The sequence below is a fragment of the Ciconia boyciana genome, chromosome 4 (genome assembly GCF_034638445.1).
Source record: "Ciconia boyciana chromosome 4, ASM3463844v1, whole genome shotgun sequence".
NCBI lineage: Eukaryota > Metazoa > Chordata > Aves > Ciconiiformes > Ciconiidae > Ciconia > Ciconia boyciana.
The window spans coordinates 2,611,471-2,630,228 of NC_132937.1; the positions used below are offsets into that span (position 1 = coordinate 2,611,471).

Here is an 18,758-nt window from a genome sequence, read left to right on the forward strand (position 1 = left end):
TTCTTTTTTCCCTTTTGTGCCTAGGTGGTGGTCCAGGGGGTTAGATTACAACTTGTGCTCCAACAGCTAGGCACCAGTCCTAAGTCTGTATTTCCTGAGATTTGTGTATTTAAATCACATAGTTAATTTTTTGTGGGTTTTTTCTCTTTCTTTCTTTTTCTTTTTTTTGGGCATGACTTTTTTTAAGAGCAATCGTGGATGTTGAGATACAACTAGATTCAAGATTCTCACTGTAAAAGCATCACAGCCATTGCCTCCAGTTTAACTAACTTAAAAACAAACTTGTGAAAATTTTGCTCCCTCTACCTTGTCCCCTTTTTATTAGTCATTATTCTGGTAACACCCAGACAAGAAACATTCGACTTTTCCCCTTCTCACAGGAAAAGGTGGACGTGGACTGCAGGGTATAAACCTAGACATACCTGGGGGAGGAAGATAAGAAGAGTTAAATTTAAAAAAGCCCAACGGAAATAAACGAATGTCCCCACATCTCCAAAGGAAAGTTCATCGGATTTTTATTCTAGAGATCTCATCTTCAGGATGTCAGTGAACACTTCCACTGCAGGAAAAGGTGTGGATCCAAATGCAGTTGATGTTTATGACAGTGGTGATGATTGGGAAATTGGGGTTGGGAATTTAATAATTGATTTGGATGCTGATTTGGAGAAGGACAGACAGAAATTTGAGATGAATAATTCCACTAATATCACCACCACCACCAGCAGCAACACCAGCTCCAAGGATTGTGGGGGTCTGGCTTCTAGTGGGGCTAATGCTACCTCAGCCTTAGTTGATGGCCTAAAATTTGCTTCTGTTCAGCCCTCTGCTCCCCAGGGGAGTTCCTCTCACAAAGAGACTAGCAAATCAAAAGTGAAAAGGAGCAGAACTTCTAAGGATGCTAATAAATCTCTGCCTTCTGCTGCCTTGTATGGGATTCCTGAGATCAGCAGTGCTGGCAAGAGGCAGGAAGTCCAAGGGCGCCCTGGAGAGACAACTGGCATGAATTCAGCACTGGGTCAGAATGTGAGCAGTAACCTAAACGGCAATAACAACACCACCAGGAACAACACTAGTGCCTCTTGTGGGAAAAACAAAGAGGAGAAACCAGGTAAAAACCAGGGCAGCAGAGGCTCCAAGCGGGATAAGGATGTGGGGAAATCCAGGAAAGACAAGCAGCATGACCTGCAGCAGGGCCACCCCAATGACAGTGGGGGTGGCAGCAGCCAAGCTCCCTCTGGGTACCTGTATGGCTATGGTGCCAAGGGAGGTGGTGGTGGGAGCAGCAGCCCCTTCCACTGCACCTCCTCCACCATGGGGGAGGTGAGCAAAAGTACCCTGGATTCGGGGTTATTGGGGAACTCTGTTTTGGTAAAGAAGGAAGAAGAGGAGGAGAGCCACAGGCGAACCAAGAGACTGAAAAGAGAAAAGGTAGGACAAGCTTCTCTCCATCCCTTCTCTTCTGTGTCTACCTGTATCTATGATAAGCTTCTCACAACTGTGTGCTTGGCACCTGTTGTTATCTCAGTTGTGTATTTGTGACATGCATCTGTTCTTCCTCTAAAAAAACCCCAAAAACCAAACCCCTTCCCTATACAGGAGACACCATGTTTTGAGTATGCTTTTCCTTTTGATTTCCCCTTCCCATCCCCAGACCTGGAGAACATTTCTATTTTGCTTTGTCTGCTCCTTTTGATTGCATTCACCCAAAAGGACAAACTCTGAGATGACCCTGACTGAGCTGTTCCTGATTTTAGCAGAGAGCAGAAGTGTTGGTACCAGTGGAATGGCATGTGTTTGCAGGCTGAAGGTTTGTGTGTTTGCCTGGGATGGTGGTGGTGGTGTGTATCACAGGCTCCACCAGCAGTAGGTCTTGGAGTTGTATGTGCTGTCCCTTTGCTACAACACTGGTGGGTATTCACGGTCATTCCTCTCCCAAAGTCTAAAGGGACCCTTTCTCCTTTGACCCCCTCTCTGGAGTTAAGATTGCATTTGGGAGAAGAGAGGCATCAACAGAGACCTGGGCTCTGTCACTCCCCTTTGCAGAGATGCCAGATGTTTATTTTACTGGGGGCTCTTGTGGTGGTACAGCAGGCCTCAGAAGCTGGTGTGGAGAATGGGGAGGAATGAGCCAGCAGACAGGCGGTGCCTCTGGTCCTCCTGAAAGGAGGAGGGGGATGCACCTTGTACTGAGATATGTGTGCAAAACAGCTTTCGAAACAGAGGGGAACAGTTTGTCCCTTGTTTGAAGGAGCTTTCTTAATCTGAGCCCCATGGGTTCTTGGATGTGAACTACTTGTTTATTGAGGGGTTGAAATGTATAAAAGAAATCGAATGAGGGTGTGTATTTTTCTTCTTTTCTATTAATGTATGAAGGATGCTCTCTGTAAGAATAAACGGTCATGTATTCTTAGGGAAGGGTGGAGGGATAACTTGGCTTTTGTTAGTGCTCGTTTAGGCAGGTTCTGGTATCAGCAGGTTTTGTTCTGTTCAAAGGGCAGAAGGCGGCTTCTTGGGGATCTGGGGGGCTAGCGTTGTCCCAGGATAGCAAGTCAGATGAATTCTACAGGTTGTTAAAGAAAGTCTACCTGAAAAGTAAAGCAAAACCACACCCCCCTCAAACGAACAATTTTAGGGTGTTTGTGACTTGATTGTCTGCTTTTACAACTTCCCTGAGCAAACGTTCAGTGATGGGAAAACTTTTGGGTTGGTGTTAACTGTACAGCATGGTTTGCAAGTACCTGGAAGGACTGAAGATCCCAGGGAAGTTATGCCTTTTTATGACCTGTTTTTGTCTTTTCTGTTTTTCAGTGATGTTGAAGGTTGTGTAATATTTAAGTAGACTTTTGAGGATTAGATTTGAGTGTTTGTCACATCAAATATTTGTTAAGAAAACTTGAAGATAATTTCAAGACCTTGTGTTTAAGACAAGGTACAGATTAAATTTCATATTGTATGCATATTATTGCTTTTAAGATAGCATATCTACAGATTAATTTGAATGAGCCTTGTGACCTTTTCTAAACACAACTGAAAGAAAACCAGATGGCTTTAATTCATAGGTTTATATTTGCACTTTGGTTTATGAAAGTTCTGTTCACTGTGAAAAGGTGTCCTAAAATCCTATCGTCTCTTTATTAACTTAGTACAGTAGACATTTACTTTTGTTGCCAATACTCTTCAAATTGCAGTTCTCTAATCTGCTTTAACTATCTAGATAAATTGCCCTAATCTGGTCTTCACAATGGTTGTGGTTAAAGAGTCAGCTATCTGATTGGATTCAGTGGCTGCCTGGAATGTGGGAGGTATTGCCATTTTGCTACCCCCTTAGCGTTTTAATCTTTCAGCTAAATGTTCACATTCAACAATTTTTTTTAGCTGGCAATCTGAACATTTTAGTATCTCAAAAGCTATTGTCATGGCAACAGAGGTTAGAGAGTGGTGTGGTTTCTCCAGTTTTTGTGTTCTTTTCACTCTGTAGTCACACAGGAAATTGTATGAAGTAAGTAATCTTTCATGTAATGTAAATTGGATCATATATAAATTAAGAGCAAACATATATGGAGTGGTTTAGAGACAGTAGTACATTGTGTTGTAGTTGCTGCTCTTCTAGGAGATTTAGAGCTTGCATTTCCAATAACAGCCACTGCCCTGCTTTAATATAGGCTTCCCACATTAGTGTCGTGAAGTGTTGGCCATTTTCTGGCATAATGGTGTGCTTGCTTGCTGTCTTAATAACATTCCTTAGAGTTTCTCTTCCTGAAGAATGTTCCTTTCGGCGCTTGTTGCTGACAACGGTTGCAACTTTAAACCTATCCTGTGGTATTATTAGTGAAACTTCAGTGTTTTGTTTGCTGTTTTGGCTTTTTTCCAAATGTTTAATAATAATTGGAAATATTTCTTTTAAAGGATTTTAGATTTGTTGTATTCTTGTTTTGACTATTTACACACTAGAATATATATGCTATACTTGCACAAACACCTTGTATTTGTAGATAAATATATAATTTTCAAGCCTGCATGTTAAAATCAATTTCCAGTTGTCTTAACGTTCATGAAAGATGTCTCATGAATTTGAATACTTTCTTCCTAGATACAAATGAGTTAATGCCGATTCAAAATCTGAAGGTTTTTGTATGTGATGTGGAATATTGCATTTGTTTACTGTTTCTGAAAGCTTGGAGCAGATTCCCAAGAATTGTAGTAATTGTTTAATTTTCACAGCATGCTTCAGGTTTTGGTCTATTTATTCTGTTTCCTTGCTGCAGAAAGTAATGTAAAATGATAAATTGGATCTTATGAAACCTAATTAAATCAATGACTCTTCTGCTGGCTCTTTTATGCAGAAACTGCAAGTATGTTGTAAAAATTACTACTCCCCTAATATGTGGATAAAGTCAAAGCATGCTGTAATTCTAAGATGTTTGAGCTATATTCATGCAGCCCATTTTGTGGTTAAGCCACCAGTGACATGTCTGAATAAGTAGCTTTGACAGGTAGGCTAACTACTCCTAAAGATTTTTGGTGTTACAACCTGTCTCCATTCCTCATCCCCACTTTTTTAGCACAGTTACTGGCTGTTTGTCAGCATGAACTCTTCATTTGCTTTAGCTATGCTTTTGTAATTTTAACAGCTGTTACATTGAAAACTATTCAGATTATCTAGAAAGTTTTGCTTTGTATGTGTTACAGGGAGAGTTTGGGTATTCAAGCAGGCACACTTTACTCCGAAATGGGAAAGTTGTATTTGGTGTATGCAAATCTGTGTGTTTAAATGAAAATAATACAGAAGGTCTGAACGTATCGTCAGAGCTGTAAAAAAACCAACCAAACAAAAAGTTGCCTTTTTAAAATGAATCAATAGTAATATTCAGATTGGAATTTATTTCTCTTTTATTAGTGTATTGCTTTTCATAAAGACTGTATTTCACATCTGAAAGTTGTCAAGCAAATTAACATGTTGGCTGGTATTATTTATTTTATTCTTCTTATAGCAGAAATGAGGGTGTTTTCCACTTCATCAGGAAATTCTGTGTGCATTTTACCTATTGATGTAAATCATTTAAGTACATGCTTTGATTAATGATGTTATGGAGATATGCTTTTCATGTACTTTTCTAGCTGGCCTTGGCTCTGGTTTATTCACTGTGAAATAAAAGGGCAAGGAGGTCACTTACTGTAATTAAAGAAAAAAGTCTATTGTTATTTGACAGCAAACTGTTTTGAAAGCTACATAAGATTTGTCTGTTAAAAACACTGGTAACTATGGGTCTCTAACAATAAGAAGCTCAGTCATTGAAGAATTTATAATAGTAAATCACTTCCTGCAGGCAAACATAATAAGGGTCAGTTCTTCAAAGATCTTACTATTTAGCTAGAACCTGAATTATTCTGACAGTTCTGTCAATGTTTCCCTAAGAAGTAAAAAGAAGGAAAAAAAAACCTTTCAAAGGATAACTTTAGCAAGCTCTGATCAGTCACCTAACTGTATATGATAAAACTAAAATTTTCTATGCAGAGAGTTTTCTGCTCTTCAGAGAAATGTTCTAGAATTGTTGTTAGGTGAAAAATTATTCTTTTAAAGATAACTTAAGTTCTGAACTGTTAGGCTATGAGATGCCTGACTGCAGCCTATGAGCTCTGGATAAAACGCCATCCAGCCTTTTCTTGAGGTCTTTTATTGAAGCTAATGACAGGTCTTGTGCCGCCCTGAGATGAATTACATAATTATCTCTGAGTGATCTGACAGGAAACAGGCATGGTGAAGATGCAGGGAGGATCTGCTATACTGGCAAGAGAGTAAAGCTTGGACCCCCTGGTTGTGATCATTAACACATAATGCATTCCTGCTTCTCCTATGAAGGCCTTGGTAATTGGAAAGCTATTTCATCAACAACAACTTAAATCATAAATCTGAAATACAAAGTTTTTCTTGCATGCTAAAACTTGTGTGTTTTTTCATAAGAAATGTGTGATCTAGTTTTAAAAGGTGTTAGTTCTAGGCTCTCTAATACTAACATTTATGGGAGAGTCTGTGGCCTGCTTTCTGTTAATTCGAACACATTCTTTGGATGCTGAATGCAGTGTTCCCCTCTATTTTGTCTTTGTTATCTGTGTGACTTGCATTTGTATAAGTAGACTAAATGCTGTTTGCTTCAGTGAGAGCAGGATTTGTCCTGTGCTTGCTTTGTAAAAGAGGTGGATTAAAAAGAAAAGCAAGCAAACCCTCAGCAGTGAAAATTACATTTCCTTAGATAAAATACAGTTGAGGATACAGTGGGAAGGCAGAACGTAATGGTACCCATTATAAACTGAAAACCTGACATGGCACAGAGCTATACAGCTCTGCCTCTGTTTCTCCCTAGTAGTACTTTGCTGACCATGTCCAGAACATCCATTTGCATGTTCTTTGCCAGCAGGCCTGACAGTTGGCTGGTCCCAGTGGCATATTTATATGTTCTCAATTTGCTGTGGTCAATATGGGGAGTTACTGGATCTCAGAAAACTTGTGTAACCAGATGTAACCAAAATGATTAGTTTGTTCTTTTGTAACTAAGCAACATAGAGATAGGAGCAGGTTAGACAATGCTTTAATATTGTGTTTGTACACCTATGGCTATGGATATGCTACTATGCCCAAAGACAATTGGACAAGGAGTAGTACGGACATGCTGCTATGCTCCCAGTAGAGCCCCAGCCCATCTTGACAAAGAGTCGAGGGTGGTTAGAATAATTGGTTTGTGTTAAGGGTGCCAAATCATTGTTAGGGACCATGCACCATGAAGAAGGGGAGCAAGTTACATAAGCAAGGTGGGATTGCGCATGTCCAGAAGAAGGGGTCAACTAAAGGACACACCTGTACGACCACCAAGGACCACCAGAGACCCCCACGGAAGCCCCTCGGAGCTCAAGGACGCATGCGTAATGACCACGCTGTCCTGGTTTCGGCTGGGATAGAGTTAATTTTCTTCCTAGTAGCTGGTATAATGCAGTGCTTTGGATTTTAGTATGAGAATGATATTGATAACACGCTGATGTTTTGGCTGTCGCTAAGCGGTATTTACATTGGTCAAGGACCTTTTTTTTGTTTTTTTTCCCCAGTTTCTCATGCTCTGCCAGGCGCCCAAGAAATGGGAGGGGGCACATCCAGGATAGTTGATCCAAACTGACCAAAGGGCTATTCCATACCATATGATGTCATGCCCAGTATATAAACTGGGGGAGTTGGCCGGGGGTGGCGATCGCCGCTCGGGGACTGGCTGGGCGTCGGTCGGCGGGTGGTGAGCGGTTGTATTATTGTATTTTATTTTATTTTTTTTTTTCCCTTTCCCTTTTCTTTCCCTCCCTTGGGTTTTGTTCCTCTTTCTCTCTCATTGTATTCCTTCTCATTATAATTCATTATTATTATTATTATTATTATTATTATTTTGTTCCAATTATTAAACTGTTCTTGTCTCAACCCACGGGTTTTCTTACTTTTGCTCTTCCGATTCTCTCCCCCATCCCACCGCTGGGGAGTGAGAGAGCGGCTGTGTGGTGCTTAGTTGCCAGCTGGGGCTAAACCACGACAGTCCTTTTTGGTGCCCAACGTGGGGCTCGAAGGGTTGAGATAATAACAGATTAACCAGAGTGTATTAAGGAATTCAGATCTGTTAGTAGTTGTGGGACGTGATATTGATCCATCTGTTCCTAGCATTGGTTTACCTGATCTGCACCATGCTCATTTTTTTGCTGTACATGTTAAAGATCGGTGTTGGTTTTTGCAGTTTGCTGTGCTCTGCTATGATTGGTGATGTTTGGCCTGTGAGATTTGTTATTAAAACAGTGACCTTGGGTTTATTTTGGTATCTAAGTGCTGTACTGAAACCGTTATTGTATGTCGGGTATCAGCTTATGGAGACAATTCGCAATTATACCTCTGCCTCTGAGAGGTTTTTTATGGAGGAAATGCAGAATTGTACCTTCACTACTTTCTTCTACAATGCTTCCTCCTTCATTACAATAACTTTTCAGTATTTTGAACAACCTTGGGTAGTTAAGATACTTCTATTGGTATTGCTTGGGAATATTGTTTCGATCTTGTCCAAGGTTAGTAAGCAATTTAAGAACATAATTCAGAGATCTGCCCCAAGGCTGGATAGTTATGAGTGGCAGGGTGTATGGGATAGCATGGGCAAATGCCTAGGACGGTGGGCACCTCCAGTGTTTTGGAACTTCACCCCTGAACAAGTGCAGAATCCTGAAAAATTAGTAGACTATTTGGAAAAAGTATGCTGTCACCCTGGCAATTCTAGGGAGACGCAAATCACTGCAATGTGCTGGGGTCTGGCCCATGCCTACCGAGCCCTGTTCAACACTATTCAGTACCCTCAAGGATCCGGTGGCAAAATGCCAGGCACTGCTCCAGCTGCTCCAGCCCCCCCTGCGACAGGCGCTGCGGCTGTTCCGACTGCCCCTGCGACAGGCGCTGCGGCTGTCCCGATTACCCCTGCAACAGGCACTACGGCTGTTCCGACTGCCCCTGCGACAGGCGCTGCGGCTGTTCCGACTGCCCCTGCGACAGGCGCTGCGGCTGTCCCGATTACCCCTGCGACAGGCGCTACGGCTGTCCCGATTACCCCTGCGACAGGCACTACGGCTGCTCCAGCCCCCCCTGCGACAGGCACTGCGGCTGTTCCGACTACCCCTGCGACAGGCGCTGCGGCTGTCCCGATTACCCCTGCAACAGGCACTACGGCTGCTCCAGCCCCCCCTGCGACAGGCACTGCGGCTGTTCTGACTACCCCTGCGACAGGCACTGCGGCTGTTCCGACTACCCCTGCGACAGGCACTGCAGTTGCAGCTGCTCCGGATAACTCCGTTACAAGCATTGCGGTTCAAACAGGGAACGAACCCGTGTCAGTATCAGTCGCCCCTATACATAAAAAGAAATCCTGGAAGCGAAAGTCAGCTCGTTTAGAAAGGGAAGATGAAAGAGCAGGGCTATCACAGGGAGAGGAAGAGGAAGAACTCGTAAATGAGACAGAAACCACCCGATCCCTATCCCTAAGTGAGCTGCGAGATATGCGAAAAGATTTCAGCCGTCGTCCAGGGGAGCACATTGTCACCTGGCTGCTCCGATGCTGGGATAGTGGGGCCAGTAGCCTGGAATTGGAGGGTAAGGAAGCCAAGCAGCTGGGATCTATTTCTAGGGAAGGGGCATTGACAAAGCAATTGGAAAAGGGGAACCAGCCCGCAGCCTCTGGAGGCGACTCCTGTCAGCTATAAAAGAAAGATATCCCTTCAAGGAAGATGTTGTATATCGCCCTGGGAAATGGACCACGATGGAGAAAGGTATCCAGTACCTGAGGGAATTAGCTGTGCTGGAAGTGATTTATGGTGACCTGGACGATGTGCGGTCACCCACAGATCCAGATGAGGTCCAGTGCACAAGACCTATGTGGCGGAAGTTGGTACGAAACGCACCACCGTCGTGTGCCAACTCATTGGCAATACTGACCTGGAAAGACGGAGACGGTCCAACAGTGAATGAAGCTGCTAGTAACCTCCGGGAATATGAAGAAAGTATCTCTTCCTCCCTTGTCTCAGCTGTGGAGAAACTGTCCCAGGAGTTCCAACGGTTCAAAGAAGATATGTCCTACTCCCCACCTATACGGACCAGTGTCTCAGCTATTAGGAGTCAGCGTTCTTCTGCTCAAGAGAGAGGATATAGAGGGTACACACCACGGGGCACCCTGTGGTTTTTCCTGCGTGACCACGGAGAGGACATGAGGAAGTGGGATGGAAAACCTACCTCAACCCTAGAGGCACGGGTACATGAGTTGCAAGGAAAAACAATCACCAAAGGGGGTTTTTCCAGGAAAATTGCTGCTCCGGTTTCCAGTGGACAATTCCCCAGACAGAGTAAAAGGGCTGATCTTACTTCTGATTTTAATGAAGAAACTCCTGACTCGTATATACAAGAAATGGGTAATGAATATTATGACCAGAATTAGGGGGGCCCTGCCTCCAGCCAGGTGGAGGAAAGGGACAACCGGGTTTACTGGACTGTGTGGATTCGATGGCCTGGCACATCAGACCCACAGGAGTATAAGGCTCTAGTGGACACCAGTGCACAGTGTACCCTAATGCCATCAAGCTATATCGGGGCAGAACCCATCTGTATTTGTGGAGTGACAGGGGGATCCCAACAGCTGACTGTCTTGGAGGCTGAAGTGAGCCTAACTGGGAATGAGTGGCAAAAGCACCCCATTGTGACTGGCCCTGAGGCTCCGTGCATCCTTGGCATAGACTACCTCAGGAGAGGGTACTTCAAGGACCCAAAAGGGTACCGGTGGGCTTTTGGTATAGCTGCCTTGGAGACGGAGGAAATTAAGCAGCTATCTACCTTGCCTGGTCTCTCAGAGGACCCTTCTGTTGTGGGGTTGCTGAGGGTTGAAGAACAACGGGTGCCAATTGCTACCACAACGGTGCACCGGAGGCAATATCGTACCAACCGAGACTCCCTGATTCCCATCCATGAGCTGATTCGTCGACTGGAGAGCCAAGGAGTGATCAGTAAGACTCGCTCACCTTTTAACAGTCCTATATGGCCAGTGAGAAAGTCTAATGGAGAGTGGAGACTAACAGTAGACTATCGTGGCTTGAATGAAGTCACGCCGCCCCTGAGTGCTGCTGTGCCGGACATGCTGGAACTTCAATACGAACTGGAGTCAAAAGCAGCCAAATGGTATGCTACAATTGATATTGCTAATGCGTTTTTCTCAATCCCTTTGGCAGCAGAGTGCAGGCCACAGTTTGCTTTCACCTGGAGGGGTGTTCAGTACACCTGGAATCGACTGCCCCAGGGGTGGAAACACAGCCCTACCATTTGCCATGGACTGATTCAGACTGCACTGGAACAGGGCGAAGCTCCAGAACATCTGCAATACATTGATGACATCATCGTGTGGGGCAATACAGCAGAGGAAGTTTTTGAGAAAGGGAAGAAAATAGTCCAGATCCTCCTGAAAGCCGGTTTTGCCATAAAACAAAGTAAGGTCAAGGGACCTGCACAGGAGATCCAGTTTTTAGGAATAAAATGGCAAGATGGACGTCGTCAGATCCCAATGGATGTGATTAACAAAATAACAGCCATGTCTCCACCAACTAGCAAAAAGGAAACACAAGCTTTCTTAGGCGTTGTGGGTTTTTGGAGAATGCATATTCCAAATTACAGTCTGATCGTAAGCCCTCTCTACCAAGTGACCCGGAAGAAGAACAATTTCAAATGGGGCCCTGAGCAACGACAAGCTTTTGAACAAATTAAACGGGAGATAGTTCATGCAGTAGCCCTTGGGCCAGTTCGGGCAGGGCAAGACGTAAAAAATGTGCTCTACACTGCAGCTGGAGAGAATGGCCCTACCTGGAGCCTCTGGCAGAAAAGCACCAGGGAGACTCGAGGTCGACCCCTAGGGTTTTGGAGTCGGGGATACAGAGGATCTGAGGCCCGCTATACTCCAACTGAGAAAGAGATATTAGCAGCATATGAAGGGGTTCGAGCTGCTTCAGAAGTGGTTGGTACTGAAGCACAACTCCTCTTGGCACCTGGACTGCCGGTGCTGGGATGGATGTTCAAAGGGAGTGTCCCCCCTACACATCATGCAACTGATGCTACGTGGAGTAAGTGGGTTGCACTGATCACACAACGGGCTCGGATAGGAAACCCCAATCGCCCAGGAATCTTGGAAGTAATTATGGACTGGCCAGAAAGCAAAGGTTTCGGAATATCGCCAGAGGAGGAGGTGACGCGTGCTGAAGAGGCCCCACTGTACAATAAATTGCCAGAAAATGAGAAGCAGTATGCCCTGTTCACTGATGGGTCCTGTCGTATTGTAGGAAAGCATCGGAGGTGGAAGGCTGCTGTATGGAGTCCTATACGACAAGTGGTAGAAACTGCTGAAGGAGATGGTGAATCAAGCCAATTTGCAGAAGTAAAGGCCATCCAGCTGGCTTTAGACATTGATGAATGAGAAAAGTGGCCAGTGCTCTATCTCTATACTGACTCATGGATGGTGGCAAATGCCCTGTGGGGGTGGTTACAGCAATGGAAGCAGAACAATTGGCAGCGCAGAGGCAAACCCATCTGGGCTGCAGCATTGTGGCAAGATATTGCTGCCCGGGTAGAGAACCTGATTGTAAAAGTACGTCACGTAGATGCTCATGTACCCAAGAGTCGGGCCACTGAGGAACATCAAAATAACCAGCAGGTGGATCAGGCTGCTAAGATTGAAGTGGCTCAGGTGGATCTGGACTGGCAACATAAGGGTGAATTATTTATAGCTCGGTGGGCCCATGACACCTCAGGCCATCAAGGAAGAGATGCAACATATAGATGGGCTCGTGATCGAGGGGTGGACTTGACCATGGACACTATTGCACAGGTTATCCATGAATGTGAAACATGTGCTGCAATTAAACAAGCCAAGCGGTTAAAGCCTCTGTGGTATGGAGGGCGATGGCTAAAATATAAATATGGGGAGGCCTGGCAGATCGATTATATCACACTCCCACAAACCCGCCAAGGCAAGCGCTATGTGCTTACAATGGTGGAAGCAACCACCGGATGGCTGGAAACATATCCTGTGCCCCATGCCACCGCCCGGAACACTATCCTGGGCCTTGAAAAGCAAGTCCTGTGGCGACATGGCACCCCAGAAAGAATTCAGTCAGACAACGGAACACATTTTCGAAACAGCCTCATAAACACCTGGGCTAAAGAGCATGGCATTGAGTGGGTATATCACATCCCCTATCATGCACCAGCCTCTGGGAAAATTGAACGATATAATGGACTGTTAAAGACTACACTGAGAGCACTGGGTGGTGGGACATTCAAACATTGGGATACACATTTAGCAAAGGCCACCTGGTTAGTCAACATTAGAGGATCTGTCAATCGAGCTGGCCCTGCCCAATCAAAACTTTTACACACTGTAGAAGGGGATAAGGTCCCTGTAGTACACATAAAAAACATACTGGGGAAGACAGTTTGGGTTTCTCCTGCCTCAGGCAAAGGCAAGCCCATTCGTGGGATTGCTTTTGCTCAAGGACCCGGGTGTACTTGGTGGGTAATGCGAAAGGATGGGGAAGTCCAATGTGTACCTCAAGGGGATTTGATTTTGGGTGAGAATAGCCAATGAACTAAATGGTATGATGTTAATTGCTATATAATACTGTGTGTCATCACTTTTATGGTTATTATACACCATATCAATGGTATTTCAATAAGGATCACCCAGATTAGTGAAAAATGAACTTCGATGAAAGCAAGCAAAGTGCAGAAGTGATGGAACCAGAACTGGCTTCAGCATCCAGAACAATCCAGAACAATTCAGATTCAGAACAATCCAGCACCATGCAGCATCTCTTCTGCCCTGAAGGACTATTATGACAGATGAAGCCCAAAGTCATGAACTAAATGACCTTAATAAACATTTTAGAAGGATGACTCATAGACCAAGGGAATGATAATTGTGTGTACATATATATATATATATATATATATATATATATATATATCAAGAGACAGGAAAAAAAATGGTGGTGATTAATTGTATTAGAAAGGGTAGAACCTGGGCATGACGTAAATGGTATGGAATAAGGGGTGGATACTGTCCTGGTTTCGGCTGGGATAGAGTTAATTTTCTTCCTAGTAGCTGGTATAGTGCAGTGCTTTGGATTTTAGTATGAGAATGATATTGATAACACGCTGATGTTTTGGCTGTCGCTAAGCGGTATTTACATTGGTCAAGGACCTTTTTTTTTTGTTTTTTTCCCCAGCTTCTCATGCTCTGCCAGGCGCCCAAGAAATGGGAGGGGGCACATCCAGGATAGTTGATCCAAACTGACCAAAGGGCTATTCCATACCATATGATGTCATGCCCAGTATATAAACTGGGGAGTTGGCCGGGGGTTGCGATCGCCGCTCGGGGACTGGCTGGGCGTCGGTCGGCGGGTGGTGAGCGGTTGTATTATTTTATTTTATTTTTTTTTTTTTTTCCCTTTCCCTTTTCTTTCCCTCCCTTGGGTTTTGTTCCTCTCTCTCTCTTGTTGTTTTCCTTCTCATTACAATTCATTATTATTATTACTATTATTTTGTTCCAATTATTGAACTGTTCTTATATCAACCCACGAGTTTCCTTACTTTTGCTCTTCTGATTCTCTCCCCCATCCCACCGGGGGGGAGTGAGAGAGCGGCTGCGTGGTGCTTAGCTGCCGGCTGGGGCTAAACCACGACAGTCCTTTTTGGTGCCCAACGTGGGGCTCAAAGGGTTTGAGATAATAACAGATTAACCAGAGCGTATTAAGGAATTTAGATCTGTTAGTAGTTGTGGGACGTGATATTGATCCATCTGTTCTTAGCATTCGTTTACCTGATCTGCACCATGATCTTTTTTTTGCTGTACGTGTTACAGACGGGTGTTGGTTTTTGCAGTTTGCTGTGCTCTGCTTTAATTGGTGATGTTTTGCCTGTGAGATTTGTTATTAAAACAGTGACCTTGGGTTTATTTTGGTATCTAAGTGCTGTACTGAAACCGTTATTGTATGTCGAGTATCATCTTATGGAGACAATTCGCAATTATACCTCTTCCTCTGAGAGGTTTTTTATGGAGGAAATGCAGAATTGTACCTTCACTACTTTCTTCTACAATGTTTCCTCCTTCATTACAATAACTTTTCAGTATCTTGAACATCCTTGGGTAGTTAAGATACTTCTATTGGTATTGCTTGGGAATATTATTTCGATCTTGTCCAAGGTTAGTAAGCAATTTAAGAACATAATTCAGAGATCTGCCCCAAGGCTGGATAGTTATGAGTGGCAGGGTGTGTGGGATAGCATGGGCAAATACCTAAGTTACTGGGCGCCTCCAGTGTTTTGGAACTTCACCCCTGAACAAGTGCAGAATCCTGAAAAATTAGTAGAATATTTGGAAAAAAGTATGTCGTCACCCTGCCAATTCTAGGGAGACACAAATCACTGCAATGTGCTGGGGTCTGGCCCATGCCTACCGAGCCCTGTTCAACATTATTCAGAACCCTCAAGGATCTGGTGACAAAATGACAGGCACTGCAGCTACTGCAGCCCCTCCTGTGACAGGCACTGTGGCTACTGCAGCCCCTTCTGCAACAGGCACTGCGGCTGCTCCAGCCCCTGCTGCAACAGGCACTGCGGCTGCTCCGGACAACTCTGTTACAAGCACTGCGGTTCAAACAGGGAACCAACCTGTGTCAGTATCAGTCGCCCCTATACATAAAAAGAAATCCTGGAAGCGAAAGTCAGCTCGTTTAGAAAGGGAAGATGAAAGACCAGGGCCATCACAGGGAGAGGAAGAGGAAGAACTCGTAAATGAGACGGAAACCACCCCATCCCTATCCCTGAGTGAGCTGCGAGATATGCGAAAAGATTTCAGCCGTCGTCCAGGGGAGCATATTGTCACCTGGCTGCTCTGATGCTGGGATAGTGGGGCCAGTAGCCTGGAATTAGAGGGTAAGGAAGCCAAACAACTAGGATCCCTTTCTAGGGAAGGGGGCATTGACAAAGCGATTGGAAAAGGGGAACCAGCCCGCAGCCTCTGGAGGCGACTCCTGTCAGCTATAAAGGAAAGATATCCCTTCAAGGAAGATGTTGTATATCGCCCCGGGAAATGGACCACGATGGAGAAAGGTATCCAGTACCTGAGGGAATTAGCTGTGCTGGAAGTGATTTATAGTGACCTGAACGATGTGCGGTCACCCACAGATCCAGATGAGGTCCAGTGCACAAGACCTATGTGGCGGAAGTTGGTATGGAATGTACCACCGTCGTGTGCTAACTCATTGGCAATACTGACCTGGAAAGACAGAGAGGGTCCAACAGTGAATGAAGCTGCTAGTAACCTCCGGGAATACAAAGAAATTATCTCTTCCTCCCTTGTCTTGGCTGTGGAGAAACTGTCCCGGGAGATCCAACGGTTCAAAGAAGATATGTCCTACTCCCCACCTGTACAGACCAGTATTTCAGTTATTAGGAGTCAGCGTTCTTGTGCTCAAGAGAGAGGATATAGAGGGTACACACCACGGGGCACCCTATGGTTTTACTTGCATGACCACGGAGAGGACATGAGGAAGTGGGATGGAAAACCTACCTCAACCCTAGAGGCACGGGTACCTGAGTTGCAAGGAAAAACAATCACCAAAGGGGGTTCTTCCAGGAAAATTGCTGCTCCGGTTTCCAGTGGACAGTTCCCCAGACAGAGTAGAAGGGCTGATCTTACTCCTGATTGTAATGAAGAAACTCGTGACTCATATACACAAGAAATGGGTAATGAATATTATGACCAGGATTAGGGGGGCCCTGCCTCCAGCCAGGTGGAGGAAAGGGACAACCGGGTTTACTGGACTGTGTGGATTCGATGGTCTGGCACATCAGACCCACAGAAGTATAAAGCTCTTGTAGACACCGGTGCACAGTGTACCCTAATGCCATCAAGCTATACAGGGGCAGAACCCATCTGTATTTCTGGGGTGACAGGGGGATCCCAACAGCTGACTGTATTGGAGGCTGAAGTAAGCCTAACTGGGAATGAGTGGCAAAAGCACCCCATTGTGACTGGCCCAGAGGCTCCGTGCATCCTTGGCATAGACTACCTCAGGAGAGGGTACTTCAAGGACCCAAAAGGGTACAGGTGGGCTTTTGGTATAGCTGCCTTGGAGACGGAGGAAATTAAACAGTTTTCCACCTTGCCTGGTCTCTCAGAGGACCCTTCTGTTGTGGGGTTGCTGAGGGTCAAAGAACAACAGGTGCCAGTTGCTACCACAGTGGTGCACTGGAGGCAATATCGCACCAACCGAGACTCCCTGATTCCCATCCATGAGCTGATTCGTCAACTGGAGAGCCAAGGAGTGATCAGTAAGACTTGTTCACCTTTTAACAGTACTATATGGCCAGTGAGAAAGTCTAATGGAGAGTGGAGACTAACAGTAGACCATGGTTGCCTGAATGAAGTCACGCCGCCCCTGAGTGCTGCCGTGCCGGACATGCTGGAACTTCAATACGAACTGGAGTCAAAAGCAGCCAAATGGTATGCTACAACTGATATCGCTAATGCGTTTTTCTCAATCCCTTTGGCAGCAGAGTGCAGGCCACAGTTTGCTTTTACTTGGAGGGGCATTCAGTACACTTGGAATCGATTGCCCCAGGGGTGGAAACACAGCCCCACCATTTGCCATGGACTGATTCAGACTGCACTGGAACAGGGCGAAGCTCCAAAACATCTGCAATACATTGATGACATTATCATGTGGGGCAATACAGCAGAGGAAGTTTTTGAGAAAGGGAAGAAAATAGTCCAGATCCTCCTGAAAGCCGGCTTTGCCATAAAACAAAGTAAGGTCAAGGGACCTGCACAGGAGATCCAGTTTTTAGGAATAAGATGGCAAGATGGACGTCGTCAGATCCCAATGGATGTGATTAACAAAATAACAGCCATGTCTCCACCAACTAGCAAAAAGGAAACACAAGCTTTCTTAGGCATTGTGGGTTTTTGGAGAATGCATATTCCAAATTACAGTCTGAACGTAAGACCTCTCTATCAAGTGACCCGGAAGAAGAACAATTTCAAATGGGGCCCTGAGCAACGACAAGCCTTTGAACAAATTAAACAGGAGATAGCTCATGCAGTAGCCCTTGGGCCAGTCCGGGCAGGGCCAGATGTAAAGAATGTGCTCTACACTGCAGCTGGGGAGAATGGCCCTACCTGGACCCTCTGGCAGAAAGCACCAGGGGAGACTCGAGGTCGACCCCTTGGGTTTTGGAGTTGGGGATACAGAGGATCCGAGGCCCACTATACTCCAACTGAGAAAGAGATATTGTCAGCATATGAAGGGACACGAGCTGCTTTCGAAGTGGTTGGTACTGAAGCACAACTCCTCTTGGCACCTCGACTGCCGGTGCTGGGCTGGATGTTCAAAGGGAGGGTCCCCTCTACACATCATGCAACTGATGCTACGTGGAGTAAGTGGGTTGCACTGATCACACAGTGGGCTCGAATAGGAAACCCCAATCGCCCAGGAATCTTGGAAGTAATTATGGACTGGCCAGAAGGCAAAGATTTCGGAATATCGCCAGAGGAGGAGGTGACGCGTGCTGAGGAGGCCCCACTGTACAATAAACTACCAGAAAATGAGAAGCAATATGCCCTGTTCACTGATGGGTCCTGTCGTATTGCAGGAAAGCATTGGAGATGGAAAGCTGCTGTATGGAGTCCTATACGACAAGTGGTAGAAACTGCTGAAGGAGAAGGTGAATCGAGCCAATTTGCAGAAGTAAAAGCCATTCAGCTGGCTTTAGACATTGCTGAACAAGAAAAGTGGCCAGTGCTCTATCTGTATACTGACTCATGGATGGTGGCAAATGCCCTGTGGGGGTGGTTGCAGCAATGGAAGCAGAACAACTGGCAGCACAGAGGCAAAACCATCTGGGCTGCGGCACTGTGGCAAAATATTGCTGCCCGGGTAGAGAACCTGGTTGTAAAAGTACGTCACGTAGATGCTCACGTACCCAAGAGTTGGGCCACTGAAGAACATCAAAACAACCAGCAGGTGGATCAGGCTGCTAAGATTGAAGTGGCTCAGGTGGATGTGGACTGGCAACATAAGGGTGAATTATTTATAGCTAGGTGGGCCCATGACACCTCAGGCCATCAAGGAAGAGATGCCACATATAGATGGGCTTGTGATCG

The 18,758-nt window shown here is 45.3% G+C and overlaps 1 protein-coding gene across 1 annotated transcript in view; it reads left to right on the forward strand.

Moving 5' to 3' along the window:
- Positions 1-540: 540 nt before the first annotated feature.
- LOC140651224 (zinc finger protein 608-like) overlaps positions 541-18,758 on the forward strand; it is a 150,733-nt gene continuing 132,515 nt past the window's right edge. The window contains exon 1 of the mRNA XM_072860436.1: positions 541-1,428. Within this exon, the coding sequence (XP_072716537.1) occupies positions 541-1,428 (888 nt within the window). The remainder of the gene's footprint in view (positions 1,429-18,758) is intronic.